Consider the following 15,146-nt stretch of genomic DNA (forward strand, 5'->3'; position numbering starts at 1 on the left):
AGAGAATGAACACAGGACTCAAGATGATCATGACCTTGGTTGACAAGAAGGTAGAGATAGGGGTAGGTTCAGTTCCTAGCTTTTTTGGGAGGTGGGGAGTGAGTGGTGGTTCATGGGTGCGTATTATAGTGATAGATGGATGGATAATTAATCCAATGCAGTGTACCTAAGGTTTAGTAAAAGTAAAAAACAAACAAAAAAAACAAATTTAATGAAATTAGTTCACGAAAATTCTGAAACAGGCAAAACAAGCACCTTCTTAGAGAATCACTAAGGTAGCAACTACAGGAAAGGGAAAACAATATGATTAATGCATAAAATATATGATATTTAACACATGTATGTATGATACTTAGATATGTAAGTACGTCTTCTATAATCTAAAACAAATTCCAAATTCTGTCATAACAACTTTGCAATAAATCAAGGTGTTTGTGAGCCAGGGAAGCAAAGCTTTAACTAGTTAGAAAAAGCAAATCACTGCTGAGTTTCTAAAATAGACAGATCTTAATAACAGTATATGTTATGTAATTCTTATATATCAGTTCATCTTCATAATGTGACACCAATATTTACCTTCAAATCTAAAGTATTTATTATCATCAAATACATTCCTCCCACGCTTTCCTGTTCATTTTAAATAGACAATATTTATACACATAATATTACACAATTTTTGTGAGATTGTGAAACATGAAACATGACAATAGAGCTAATTTCAAATAAAATTTTATTAGATAAAATTAAGAGAAACTAGACATGTATCAAAATAAAAGTTTTCTGGGGTGACTGGGTGGCTCAGTCATTAAGCGTCTGCCTTCGGCTCAGATCATGATCCCAGGGTCCTGGGATCGAGCCCTGCATTGGGCTCCCTGCTCAGTGGGAAGCCTGCTTCTCCCTCTCCCACTCCCCCTGCTCGTGTTCCCTCTCTCGCCGTGTCTCTTTCCGTCAAATAAATAAATAAAATCTTTTAAAAATAAATAAATAAAAGTTTTGTATTTCTGCTTTTCTAAGATATTAGGGGCTTTTTGACTAGTAGGTTTTGCTATTCAAACTATTAAATATCTTTTTAAAGTTTTTAATTACTTTTCAATTTTCCAACTTTGCTGCCAAGTTTACACTGCTGTATATCAAAAGTTAATCACATTAAATGTTATATGATCTTCTCACAGAGTAAAATTGGTTTTTGACATACAATAGACATTTGATAATTGTTCAACGAGGTACATCTTACAAGGAAATGATACCGAAGTAACTATTCTTTTATTTATTTATTTGAGAGAGAGAGCACTTGCGAGAGAGGAGCAGAAAGAGAAGAAGGAGAGGGACAAGCAGACTGCGTTGAGCACGGAGACTGATGCAGGGTTCGATCCCATGACCCCGAGACAGTGACATGAGCTGAAATCAAGGGTTAGATGGTTAACCCACTGAGCCACCCAGGCGCCCTGAGAAGTAACTATTCTATTTAAATATCTTATACACATCTGGAAGTTTTAAGTGATATTTATCTCTACAACCACTCCACTCTTTTTTGTTTAAAAGGGGGCACATAGGAATAACCTGATAAAAGGCATAAAAATCTGTTGCTAAATTTGAAAAGCAAAAAGAGAAGAGCCCAAAAAACCAAACACAAAGCCCTGGGTTAAACAGACAATGCCTAGAAGGTGCCCCCTACCGATCATTTGTGAATAGAAGTTATACAAGACTAAAAAAATCTGTATTATAGTAATTAGAGATGATAGAAAACAATCTATTTAGAGCCATCATTTTGTAACACCAGTTTCAGCACAGATTTTTACCTAGGTAAAAGGTGTTTGGCAAGGTATTTAAAGACATGCCTTATTCAGTAAAGTATGCAGCATTCCATAAGAGTAGCAATAATCAAATCTAAGCTGAAAAACCACATTGTATCAATTTATTATTCAAAGAGTTGATGCTATGTATCATTGCCCATTACTAAGTCTATACTGTACTCTTTACTTTTCTTCTCAACTGTATCTCAAAGTACTGGCTTAAAATCAAAATGTTTTCATATAAAAAGTCAATAAAGCCAGTTAGATCCACGTATCTGTAACTAGTGGCAAGAAATTTTCTTATCCTACAGCTACTTCTATCTTAAAAGGCTATGAACCTCATTTTTCTTTAAAATTCTAGTAAAAGGGATAAAGGGAGGAAAAACAGTAAATCAAATCATTGTATACCTTCAAGTTACGCAATACTGTATGTCAAATATATCTCAATTAAAAGGGGGGACAGGGAGGAAATGGACTGAAATGCCTTGGGACTTATAACTTGGAAAATTTTTTTTTTTTTTTAAAGATTTTATTTATTTATTTGAGAGAGAGAGAATGAGAGAGAGCACATGAGAGGGGGGAGGGTCAGAGGGAGAAGCAGACTCCCTGCCGAGCAGGGAGCCCGATGCGGGACTCGATCCAGGGACTCCAGGATCATGACCTGAGCCGAAGGCAGTCGCTTAACCAACTGAGCCACCCAGGCGCCCTAACTTGGAAAATTTTGTAAGTTATCTCTGAGTAACAGAACTATGAGCACTTTTTATTTTCTTTGTGCTTTCCTGTATTTACAGATTTTCTACAATGAACATGTATTATGTTTAAAATTTAAAAGAACTGTAGGGGCAGCCTGGATGGCTCAGCCCGCACTTAGTTAAGTGCCAGTTAAGCAACCAACTCTTGATTTCAGCTCAGGTCATGATTTCAGGGTTGTAGGTTCAAGCCCCATGTCAGGATCCGTGCTGAGTGGCTGAGTGTGGAGGCTGCTTAAGATTGTCTCTTCTCCCTCTGCCCTTCCCACTCATGCTCTCTCTCTCTCTTTAGAAAAAGAAAAGAAGGGCGATTGGGTGGCTCAGTTGGTTAAGCAACTGCCTTGGGCTCAGGTCATGAGTCCCACATCAGGCTCCCTGCTCAGCAGGGAGTCTGCTTCTCCCTCTGACCCTCTCATGCTTTCTCTCTCAAATAAATAAAATCTTTAAAAAAATTAAAAAAAGAAAGAAAAGAACCGTAAAATCCACCTTGCCTATCCCGCTTACTTTCTCATACTACATTCCTTCAACCCACCATAAAATCTTAATCATTCCGACAGAGACGTTCTACTTTCCAGCATCACTGCAAAATTAGATGTCACCTAATTTTGCACCAAATGGGTAAAATAACTGTGTTGTATGTAGGTGTAACATAACTAATGCAGAAATCCCTTTTGAACTTTTCAAGGGAGTATTTTTGGGACAAGGGATTCAAAATGTTAAAGTAATTTCTTAGGGCAATGATTATAATCAATTTCTTTTTTTTTTTTTAAGATTTATTTATTTGAGAGCGAGAGAGAGAGACAAAGATAGCGAGAGAGCACAAGCGGGGAGGAGAGGGAGAAGCAGACTCCCCTCTAAGCAGGGAGTGCGACACTGGGCTTGATCTCAGGACCCTGAGATCATGACCTGAGCAGAAGGCAGATGCTTAACCAACTGAGCCACCCAGGCGACCCTATAATTAACTTCTGTTAGAACAGTCAAGACATTTCTCATTGTAGGTGACAAATGGTGGGCATCTTCTCATCAATGTATTGAGTGCCTATTAAGTGCCAAACACATAGCTTGGTTACACATGGGCTTAAAGTTTTAAAGCTAAGTTTATCTTATGGGATACACCACAGAGAAATACAAAATCATTTGGAAGGATTTCAGCAAACATTAGACAACTTTCACCAGAAACAGTAATTGTTAAATGATGAAAACCTACAAAAGGTTATTTTGCACTGTTATTCTTTGTAGAATATTACACCTTATTCTCAACAACAAAGCACTGCTAAATTATAGACTACCAATAGAACACAGAAATCATTTTTCTTTTTTATAGAGGAGCCTAACAAATAGTATAAAATTTATATTAAAGTTAACTCTGGTTAATTACATTTTTGGCCAATTTTTTTGAAAGTTCACACATCCATAACACTGCAATGCAAAATATTTACGGGTCCACAGAACTGAGGCAGCTCAAAAAACGGTACAGTGGAAAACTCACAGATCTGATTTCAAACTCAGATTTACAGTGTAACCATGAACAATCTACCTAACAGTCCTAAACATGGTTTCCTGATCTGTCAAATGGAAATAACAACACCCACCTTATTGGACTATAGGAAAGATTAAATAAGGCAGACAGAGTACCAAGTACAATAACTGACATACAGCAAATGTTCAATAACTGTTATTTGCACTCTCTTCTAGAAAGTGAAGTCATATCTTCTCAACTTTATATCCTCCGATATAAGATAGATTTTGTAGATGCCCAATAGATGTTTCTTGAAATGAATCCCTGTAATTTAAGGCTAACTACCTCAACCTTCCACCTGAGCAAGTCACCTCTACTTAAATAAATTCTGCTGAGAATGGAATTTAAGATTCCTGGCCTAATACTTTATTAGGCATTTTGATGAATATAAATCACTGATACTCAACAAGGTAACTTTATTAGTATGGTATTCAATATCTGAATCTGCAGTCTACCAAATTACTGTTGTAACCAATATTTTCATTTTGAGATTCTTTAGATAGTTTTCATTAATTCAGTTTCCTTAAAAATAAACTTTAATTTCTTTGGCCCCACAAAAGAAATATCTCACTGGGTTTCCACTTCAAATAAAAAATAAAGAGAACAGGATAAAACTAGTTATAAAAGATAAAAATTAGAAATTGCCAATTAAGTTTATATTTTTAACAGCCTATTTTTATTTTTACAGCAAACATTCCTTATACATTGAGGCCTCTAGCCATCAAAGTTTGTGTGTACTTTATTAGTGATTCCTTGTGGAATAAAACTCCTAAATTACTAGCAAGAGTTAGAACATTACTCCACAGGGGCGCCTGGGTGGCTCAGTCGTTAAGCGTCTGCCTTCGGCTCGGGTTGTGGTCCCAGGGTCCTGGGATCGAGCCCCACATCGGGCTCCCTGCTCAGCGGGAAGCCTGCTTCTCCCTCTCCCACTCCCCCTGATTGTGTTCCCTCTCTCACTGTGTCTCTATCAAGTAAATAAATAAAATCTTTAAAAAAAAAAAAAAAAAAAAAAAAAAAAAAAGAACATTACTCCACAGAAATATTACAGTAATTAACAAGGCAAAACACTATGGTTTCAGATTTTGTTTTGTCTTTCCACAACTGAAGGTTGTTAATAAGCCAATTCCAACTCAAGTAGTAAAGTATTTCAAATTTTGCAATATAATTTGAAAGACAGTTTTAAAATGCTGGATATGCCTGGGCGCCTGAGTGGCTCAGTCAGTTAAGTGTCTGCTTTTGGCTCAGGTCATGATCCCAGCGTCCTGGGATCAAGCCTGGTGTGGGGCTCCCTGCTCAGCGGGGAGTCTGCTTTTCCCTCCTCCTGCTCTTGTGCTCTTGCTCTCTTTCTCCCTCTCAAATAAATAAATAAATAAAATCTTTTTTAAAAATGCTGGATATACAATGTTTCTAAAAATAAGTATCAATTTCATTAAAAGTGGGTTGTAACATGTAACTTTCAGTTCAAGTATTCCTGAGACAAGATAGGGCAAAGTAACAGTTTTTAACTACTAAACACCAGTTTTAAAACTTGCTACATAATTATTTAAATACTTAAAATCAGTATGTCAGAGAAGCATTAAGAACTACATATTAACTTCTCAATTTAAAAAATTCAAACAACGCAGGTGCTTTTTAAAAACTGGTTCTCTGAACAAGTTTGAGAAATATTTGGTTACTGTATACTAGTTCCATGACCCAATGAAACAGTAAAAGATTTGAATAGATGGATAAATGGATAAACTTGGTGAGCAAATTTTATCACCATTTATCTTAAGTGCTGATATAAATAATGCTCTCAATTAATTTGATATACATGATAAAGTCCAAATGCAACAGCTTTTATTAAAACTGGGAGTCAAATACACCAAGAAAAATGTCCTGGATATACTTGTCAACTTATAAGGTAACACTTAATAAAAATCATTCTTTTCCTGGAAGGGGTTAGATTTTTTTAACTTTAGATTAGTGTTCCTCTACTTTGATCCCATTTTTTATTTTTTTTATTTTTTTTATTTATTTATTTTTTTTTTTTTTTAAGATTTTATTTATTTATTTGAGAGAGAGAGAATGAGAGAGAGCACATGAGAGGGGGGAGGGTCAGAGGGAGAAGCAGACTCCCTGCCGAGCAGGGAGCCCGATGTGGGACTCGATCCCGGGACTCCAGGATCATGACCTGAGCCGAAGGCAGTCGCTTAACCAACTGAGCCACCCAGGCGCCCTGATCCCATTTTTTAAATAGTCATGTTTAAAATTTGTTCTCTTTGACTTGCTTACTTCTTATTGTCAAAATTGATCTTATTAAAAGTCCCTAGGTGTTTTAATACATATGAAAACATATTTTCAGGTCCAGTGCCAAAATGAGTGTCTTTTATGACAATTTTCTATAAAATACAAATAAGGATGCCGAGTACTTTAAATTCTGAAGCCACTCCATTCAAAGAAAAATGCTCCTGCCCATTTTTACGCATTTTTCTCAGTCAGAACCAAAGTATGCCTTTCGTATTTCAAGACTAGGCAGTGGAAAGCATTTCCAATGTGCTTCAAACAAACTTCATTTTAAAAGCTCATGTAGGGCGCCTGGGTGGCTCAGTTGGTTAAGCAACTGCCTTCGGCTCAGGTCATGATCCTGGAGTCCCGAGATCGAGCCCCGCATCGGGCTCCCTGCTCAGCGAGGAGCCTGCTTCTCCCTCTGACCCTCCCCCCTCTCATGTACTCTCTCTCATTCTCGCTCTCTCAAATAAATAAATAAATCTTTAAAAAAAAAAAAAAGATTATTTAAAAGCTCATGTAAATTAATAAAACAATAAATTCCATTCATTTAGCAAATGTGGTATGCTGTAAGACCTTATAAAAGGCTAAGAGTAATTAGACTACTATATGGCAACACGTTCAATGACATAAATTCAAAGCTGATTCAAAGGATTCCAAGTTAGCAACCCCGCATTGGTATACCTTGTTGAAATCTCTACTTTTGTTCACTAAATATCAAATATTATAACAATGCCTTCAAACTTACATCTAACTGCACAATAAACCGAACTTACAAAGGGATCTATCGAAAAATATATTTAAACAGCAAAATAATTAGAAGCAGTTGCAGTACTTAATTCTGGCATCATCAAGAATCAACCCTTCAGTGTCCAGATTCAGTCTTTTAAAAAAAATTAACTGTCTAATGCACAAAAATATTTTTTCTTGTCTTAATTCCTATCTCCAATATTCGAGTAGCTAGAAGACGTCTACAGTAAAACACACCAAAATAAATATAAGTCAAAAAACAAGCATAAAATTTTAATCCAGATGTGAACATCTCTGGAACACTCCAAAGTAATAAAAAATAACGTAGGTACCCTTGCATAGCATAGACTTAAGGACAAAAATCGTGCCTACATCATTAACTATCTAGCCGTAATGGAAAACAATACTATTACTACTCGACACAGACTCAACTAATCAAGGGACCTATTTTGTTCTCATCTTCTGCAGGCATGCGGTGCCCAACATTCTCCCTCAGTCTACTGCTTGCTCATTTGTAAACAACTTCTGTAGCTCTTTATCTGGTGTTCAAATGGGAGGGAAAAAGAAAGTCTGAAAAGCATCAGCATCTGAGTTTCCGGATCTGAGCAGGGAGTAGTAAAGAAGGGGACCATATAGCTATCATCTGGTTAAAGAGACAGAGAGACAGCAGAAAAGGTAGCCCTCATATTAGAGGAAAGAAATTCAGTCACCTGAAAAGGGCTAGTGAAGTGAGGCAAGCATTTGGTATGACACGCTTCAAGAAAGAAAAAAAAAAGAAAAAAAACTTGTCTGGGGGCTGGAAGTTATGGGGGCGCTCTTTGTGCGGAGTCGGAGGGGAAGGGGAGGGACGAGAAAACAGCTTGGGAGTCATTCAAAGGAGTTTAAGGAGCGGTGTACGAGGGAAAGGCGGGGCGGGGCCTGGCCTGGCGGAGGGAGGGGGCTACAGGGGCGTCCGCGGGCCGCTCTGACACCAGGGAGGGGGCGGTGAGCTGGCCGCTCCAGGGACCGGGTGGGAGCGGACTGCAGGCAGCCGACTGAGATGGGGTCCCTCTGGTAGGTAGAGTCAAATTAAAGTGGTGGCAGGCCAGAGCTCTGGCGGGGAAAGAGAGTCCGGCTCCCGAAGGAAGCGGCTCCCGAGTGACATCCCCGAGTTTCCGCACTTAGCGGGCTAGGGGCGCGGCGGCCCTACGGCTTCCCTGGGCCCCCGACCCCGCGCCAGACCTTCTCCCTCTCTCCTTCGCCAGCGCCTCCCGCCCGGGCCGAGGCCCTCACCTGCAACTCCGTGAGCAGAATCTCCCCCCGTTCGGGGTTGGACGCCATTGCGCTCCGCTCTGGACTCCGCACCTGGCCGCAGCCGCCGCTGGCGAAAGGAGAAGGCGGGACCGGACCCGGGGTGGAGGGTGAGGAGCGGGGAAAGAAAGAAAAAAAAAAAAAAACTAGGGATTCATGGAGGCGCAGCCCCTGCTGGAGGCGCGGCTTATTTCGCCCGGTTCATGGAGAGCGGCGGGGAGCGAGGGCACTCGTAGCCGGCTCCCCCTCGCCGCCCGCCCGCCCGCCGCTGCCGCCGCCGCCGCCGCCGCCCGCACTGGATTCTGTTTGTTCAGTCGCTCCCTCTGGGCGACGCCGGGAGCCGCCTCAAGCTTCTCGGTGCGGGGCGCTGCGGCCGCAGCTGCAGCTCCTCCTGTCGCACCATTTGGCTGTCACTGCGTCGCAAAAGCGGCCTCACTTGGCGGCTGCCAGAACACGTGACGGCCGTGGCCGCTACCTCCAGTAGCGAGGGGGAGGTGGGGCGGAGAGGACCCCGAGGGCGGGAGCAGCGCGGGGGGCGGGGCGGCTTCCGACCCGGCTGCGCGGCGGGGGCAGCCATTGGACCCCGCCGGGGTGAAAATGAGGGGAAAGGACTGGACTGGCGTCTCTTGGGAGGCGGGAAGAGGAAGAAAAAACACACGCCCGCTTTTCTGCTGCGTTTAACGGCCCCACCGTGAACACTAATACTCGGGAGCTTACTCTTTTGTGTTTTTTTCCCCTAGCGCCACTTCTCTTGTCGAAGTTTAGGCCTAACGTAAACGAACCCCATTTTAACCTCCACAACCTAAAGACTTTCGGGGCTCAAATTTTATAGATTATTCCCCTACCCTCCACGGACCCAAGCTGTTAATCTTGCCTCTTGCTCCGTCCCACTCCCATCGCGCCATTCCGACCAGTAAGGTGCACAGCTGGCTAAACTGGGGTGTGGTCTGTACTTTTCAAGAAATGAAAGCGCTTGGGATCTCTGGCAGTCTTTAATGCACAGCTTTTAAAAATGCCTTTTCCCAAGCACTGAGCAGCTGTGGTTGGGGCTGTAGAACTCCACTGAGTTTAGAATCTGATTAACTAGGTCTTGGATTTTTTTAACTGAAAGTAAACTGGAGGTCGGGCGGATGAGTCCCGCGAATGGAAAAAAAAGGTCAACTTTCCTTGACGTAGTAAACATCCAAGCTAACCTATTAGTGACATATAGCTAAGTAGTGTAAGTTTTGGTTTAAGAAAATGACACTGTAGTATTCGGGAATGTCAATAAAGTCACCAACAGGTAGCTTTTGTTTTGTCTCAGCAGTGAATGGATATTTCAGGCAGCTGCTTAACTTTAGATTGAGGCCGGAATACAATGTCGTTGTTAAAAGGTACTTGGAGAAAGTGTTAGGGGGTTATTTAGATAGCTACTTGAAAAGCTTAATTGGCATATTTCTTAAGAAATGCAATATGTACTTCTCTTACACTCCATGTGAAATAGATCTGTTGGGGTGATGCTAGGACTTATATTTATCTTTTTGTCTTCTCAAGTCTCCTGCATTAACTTGACAAACATTTATTGAAGATCTAGAGTTTTATGACCACTATGAGTTTCTGAACTCCAACTCATAATATGTGATAAGGAATTTTTCTGCCCTGTATTTTAAATGTTTGCAGCATATATGTTTAATGCATTGCTTTGATTGAAATGATAATTAAAATATATGCAATAGCAACACTTGGAAAAGCCAGCACATAATTCCCCATCCTGGTAACTAAGAGCCAGACAGTGTCATAGGCCCTGGAGTTACAGCTGCAATTAAGAGAGTCCTTGTCGGGGCGCCTGGGTGGCTCAGTCGTTGAGCGTCTGCCTTCGGCTTGGGCCGTGATCCCAGGGTCCTGGGATTGAGCCCCACATCGAGCCCCACATTGGGCTCCCTGCTCTGTGGGGAGCCTGCTTCTCCTTCTCCCTCACTTGTGCTCTCTAGCTCTCTCTCTGTATCTCTCCAATAAATAAATAAAATCTTAAAAAAAAAAAAAAAAAGAGTCCTTGTCCCTGGAGTGACTGAGTCTTTTGGAGAAACAGAGTTGTGTCCAAATAAATATGATGCAATTTTTAAAGAGTAGGCACAAAATGTTAGGGAAGCACTGCATTCAGATTTGTATAGACATATATAATGTGTGTGTGTGATAAAATATACATAAAATTTACCATTTGAACAATTTTAAAGGTACAATTCTATGGCATTAAATGCATGCAGATATATTTTGCTAATTTTTGCCTTGCCTTACTCTTGAATGGATTTGACATGGCTGACATGCACATAGTTGGTGCTTAATGACAGAATTAAAAATTACCTATGTAAAGGGGCTCCTGACTGGCTCAGTTTGTAGAGCATGTGACTCTTGATTTTAGGGTTGTAGGTTTGAGGCCCATGTTGGGTATAGAGATTACTTAAAAATAAAATCTTTTTAAAAAATTTACCAATGTAAGGACTTAGAAACATAGTCAAAGAGCATTCTTTTAAAAATTAAATTCAGATATAAGAAAATGTTCATATTTTAGCACCATGGAATTTTTTAACTAGAAGAAACTTAAAATGTCTAGCATAACTCTTAATACAGGTAAAAGAAAATAGGCCATAATTTACTTAATTAATAAGGAGCATGACAACAGTATTACTTAGTGGCAGAGATGGAGAATGAACCTAAATCTAATTGCTTGTCCCAGCCTTGTTTTAACCTACACCATGCTACTATAAGTACTTTAAAATAGAATCCTCATGGGATGCCTGGGTGGCTCAATCGGTTAAGGGTCTGCCTTTGGCTCAGGTCATGATCCCAGGGTCGTGGGCTCCCTGCTCAGCTTTTCCCTCTGCCTGCTGCTCCCCCTGCTTGACTCTCTCTCTCTCTCTGACAAATAAATAAAATCAAAAAAATTAAAATTAAAAACAAAACTAAAAAATAGAATCCTCATTTAAACTGAACTCAAAGCATTATAGTCCCTCATTTTTTTAACCACAGAGAAAGACCTCAAACTTTACATATTTCTAGAGCTCAAACAGTTTTAATTTGATATATCATATGTGAATGTAAGTAACTAATATAAAAAGTTTTTAAAGCTATGGGAATTATTTCTGATTAGGTATAGTGGGGAAAATAGTGCATACAAAAGGGAGGCCAAGACAATATAAAAACTGCATGACAATCTGGAAAATGTAACAGTTTAAACAATAAATTAGTTTAATTTAAGCTAAAAACTACAATCCAGCTCACAGTCCCTGTTTAGGAAAAAAAAATGTGGGGCACCTGGGTGGCTCAGTCATTAAGCGTCTGCCTTCGGCTCAGGTCATGATCCCAGGGTCCTGGGATTGAGCCCCACATCGGACTCCCTGCTCGGCGGGAAGCCTGCTTCTCCCTCTCCTGCTCTGCCTGCTTGTGTTCCCCCTCTCGCTGTCAAATAAATAAATATTTGTCAAATAAGTAAATAAATAAATCTCTCTGTCAAATAAATAAAATCTTTAAAAAAATTTAAAAAAGAAAAAATGTGATAGGACATGGGACATACTTATCAGAATGAAACACACTTGAAAAAAGTTTTAATGGAAACTCATATCATGTTGATTCAGATGAATTGTATTCAGTCCCCATTTACAAATGTTTTTAGGGAATCCTACCTATATGTTACCTCAAGTTATGTTCTAATTTATATTAACAATAAAAAAGAGGAAAGCTTTGTTGTTGCTGCTGTTGTTGTTTTAAACGACTGTCCATGTAAGAAATTAAAGACCAAAAAATAACTGGATTCTATCACTAGTTAGGCAGGTGCCTTTAAAAATATTTCATAAAAATATTTAAAGGTCTTTAAGAAATAGAAATGACCAGGATGCCTGGCTGGCTCAGTCGGTAGAGCATGTGACTCTTGATCTCGGGGTTGTGGGTTCAAGCCTGATGTTGGGTGTAGAGCTTACTTAAAATCTTTTTTAAAAAAAGGTAGAAAGGACCAAACATATAGAAATAGTTTCAGTTAACAATAATTAGATAGCAAATGTTATTTTCTGTTTTCCTTTTTTAAAAAAAAAGATTTTTATTTATGTATGTGAGAGAGAGAGAGCACAAGCAGGGGTGGGGGAGGGGCAGGGCAGAGGGAGAAGGAGAAGCAGACTCCTCGCGGAGCAGGAAGCCTGACTTGAGGCTTGATCCCAGGACCCTGAGATCAGGGCCTGAGCCTAAGGCAGACACTTAACTGGCACCCCGTTTTCCTTTTTAAGTTGGAAGAAATGTTACAGGAAAAATCCTAGTAGAGCTGAACTTTATTTTTTTGTCATTGTTATTTTCTGTGCTGTTGGTGTGAAACATTCAGATATTCTGATAAGGCACCTCTTTTTCCCTTTGATCCTAAATGAAATGAGGTAAGAATTATATATCCAGGGAAGGAGTTAGAAACCTTTTCTTTGTGAGCCACAGTTTTTTATGGCCTGGTATTTTTCATTTCCCTTTTGTTCTTCCTTAATATTTATTAAAATGTTTTTGAAAATTCTAGCTTATCCATCCCAATAGCATTATGGAGAATCAAGGGAAGGGTTGTTTTTTTTTTTTTTTTTTTGGTTTTGGTTTTGTTATTGTTTTTTCAATGTTAATGTTGATAGAAAAGGAGAAGAGTAACCCCCTGCTCCCAAGGGATCAAAGTGAAGTAGCAGTGGTAGTCGAGGTGACAGAATCCCAAAGGAGAGACAAAACTCAGAGAGAAAGAGTCAGAACTACTTGGTCACCATCCGGTTCCTTAAGGAACCCCCTGTAGAGATTGTTCCCTTGTATGGATGAGGATAATTTTGAGAACAAGATTGTTAAAGTCAAGGTCACAGTAGAGTCAGCTATAGTGACTGTGGCAGATACTTTTGAGGGTATCTGCTCAACTCCTTTTCCCTTCTCTGGGAATTTCCCCTATTCCCTGAGAAGAATGTGTAGCCATGTTGATTCTGCTTGACCTAGATCTTCCAGTAAACTATGGGCAGATCATGATAGAATATGTCTAAGTTTAGTCAACAAGATTCTCACTCTAAGAATTTGGAAGTAAAATATTGGAATACTGATCAACTGGTGGCCCTGGAGTTCAAGGACTAGAATGGCCATTTTCTGTCATATGTAAAAGATGCAGAAAAATCTGCTCTTTGGAAAGAGAAAAGAAGTCCTTCCTTCCTGTTACTGGAAATATAATGCTTACTAAGGCATACCTGGTCTTCGTCTTCATGGAACTTATAGTTTAGTTAAACATAATGACAAAGAAGGTGAATTCAGGGTACTTTGTGTTTTTTTTTTTTTTTTTTTTTAGTTTCATTTATTTAAGTAATCTCTACACCCAACATAGGGCTCAAACTCATGACCCGGAGATCAGGAGTTGCATGCTTCTCTGACTAAACCATACAGGTGCCCAGAATTCAGGGTACTTTGAACATAGGTCAGGCAGTCCTTTCCTGAGTACTTCACACTTAAGCTGAGATCTCACTGGTGAGTAAATTATTAACTGGGCAAAAAAGGATGTAAAGAACTTTCCAAAGAAACAGATTAACAGAGATAAAGTTCTAAGGCAGGAGGGCAAAACTTGTGTAAGCTCTGAAAGGCTAGTGGGGATACAGCAAAGAGATTGAGCAATAAGAGCTCATAGAGCATGTGTATCAATTAGGATAGGCTAGGTTACGCTGAATAACAAATGATTCCAAAAATCTCAATGGCCTGCAATAAGGCTTATTTCTCTCTCATGCTACATGCTATCATGACTCTGGTCCATGTCATCTTCACTCTGAACTCAGGCTGACAGAATGGTCTCTATCTGCAACATTGCCATTGTCACGGTAGAAGGAAAACAAAAGTGGTAAATCCCTACTGGTTCTTAAAGTGTGTGCTCACATTTCACTTTCACTTTTTTTAAAAAAAGATTTTATTTATTTGTCAGAGAGAGAGAGAGAGAGAAAGTGTACACAAAGCAGGGAGAGTGGCAGGCAGAGAGGGCAGAGGGAGAAGCAGATACCCTGCTGAGCAGGGAGCCCAATGTAGGACTCTATCCCAGGACTCTGGGATCATGACCCGAGCCAAAGGCAGACATTTAACCGACTGAGCCACCCAGGTGCCCCTGGGCACTTATATTTCTCTGTGGAGTATTGTATACAATTTTGTTCTCCTGCTAGACTTAAAGTCACTAGAAAGGGTCCATGTATCTAATATGGCCTATGACAGTATCTCTTGTGAGTGGATAGTGTGTGTGTTTGTGCATGTGTGTGTGTTTCTGTATGTATTACAGAAATATTTTAGGATAACCATCAGCTAGGGACTCCCCTGTCTCTCAGAAAATTAGATAAACTTGTTTCATAGCCTCTAAAGTTGGGCCTCTATTTCCCCAATCCAGTTTTTGGGACTGTGACAGGTTATTTACACATGGTTGCCTGCTTCTCTCCCCCTCTAAAATACTCCCACAGCACTCCCCCCACTGCCTGTGTCCCTTGGTTCTGCCTATATTGATATGGACCTGAAGCTCAACCCATGACCAGTTACCCAGTGCTAAGTGTCATTGAGCATTTGTGAATTCATTAACTTGGTACGAAAGATTTAAGAGGGATCATACTATAGGATGTGATGCCTTTCACCTTGACCCTGGGTCTACCTCTTTTTTTTCCACCTTCGATTGATTAACAAGAAAATCCTCCTCCTTTCCCAGGCTGTTACAGTTTCAGGTTCTTCTGATTCTTAACTCTAATTACAAATAAGATTGTTTGGAAATTTCTCCCCAAAATATACATG

At 39.9% G+C, this 15,146-nt stretch overlaps 1 protein-coding gene across 2 annotated transcripts in view; it reads right to left on the reverse strand.

Moving 5' to 3' along the window:
• PKN2 (protein kinase N2) overlaps positions 1–8,770 on the reverse strand; it is a 139,540-nt gene extending 130,770 nt beyond the window's left edge. For both annotated transcript variants that reach the window (XM_078072793.1, XM_036099453.2), the window contains exon 1: positions 8,352–8,770. In XM_078072793.1, coding sequence (XP_077928919.1) covers positions 8,352–8,399 — 48 coding nt within the window. In that variant the 5' untranslated portion in view covers positions 8,400–8,770. The remainder of the gene's footprint in view (positions 1–8,351) is intronic.
• Between the last annotated feature and the right edge of the window lie 6,376 nt (positions 8,771–15,146).

This window comes from Halichoerus grypus, chromosome 5, assembly GCF_964656455.1.
Source record: "Halichoerus grypus chromosome 5, mHalGry1.hap1.1, whole genome shotgun sequence".
Classification (NCBI taxonomy): domain Eukaryota; kingdom Metazoa; phylum Chordata; class Mammalia; order Carnivora; family Phocidae; genus Halichoerus; species Halichoerus grypus.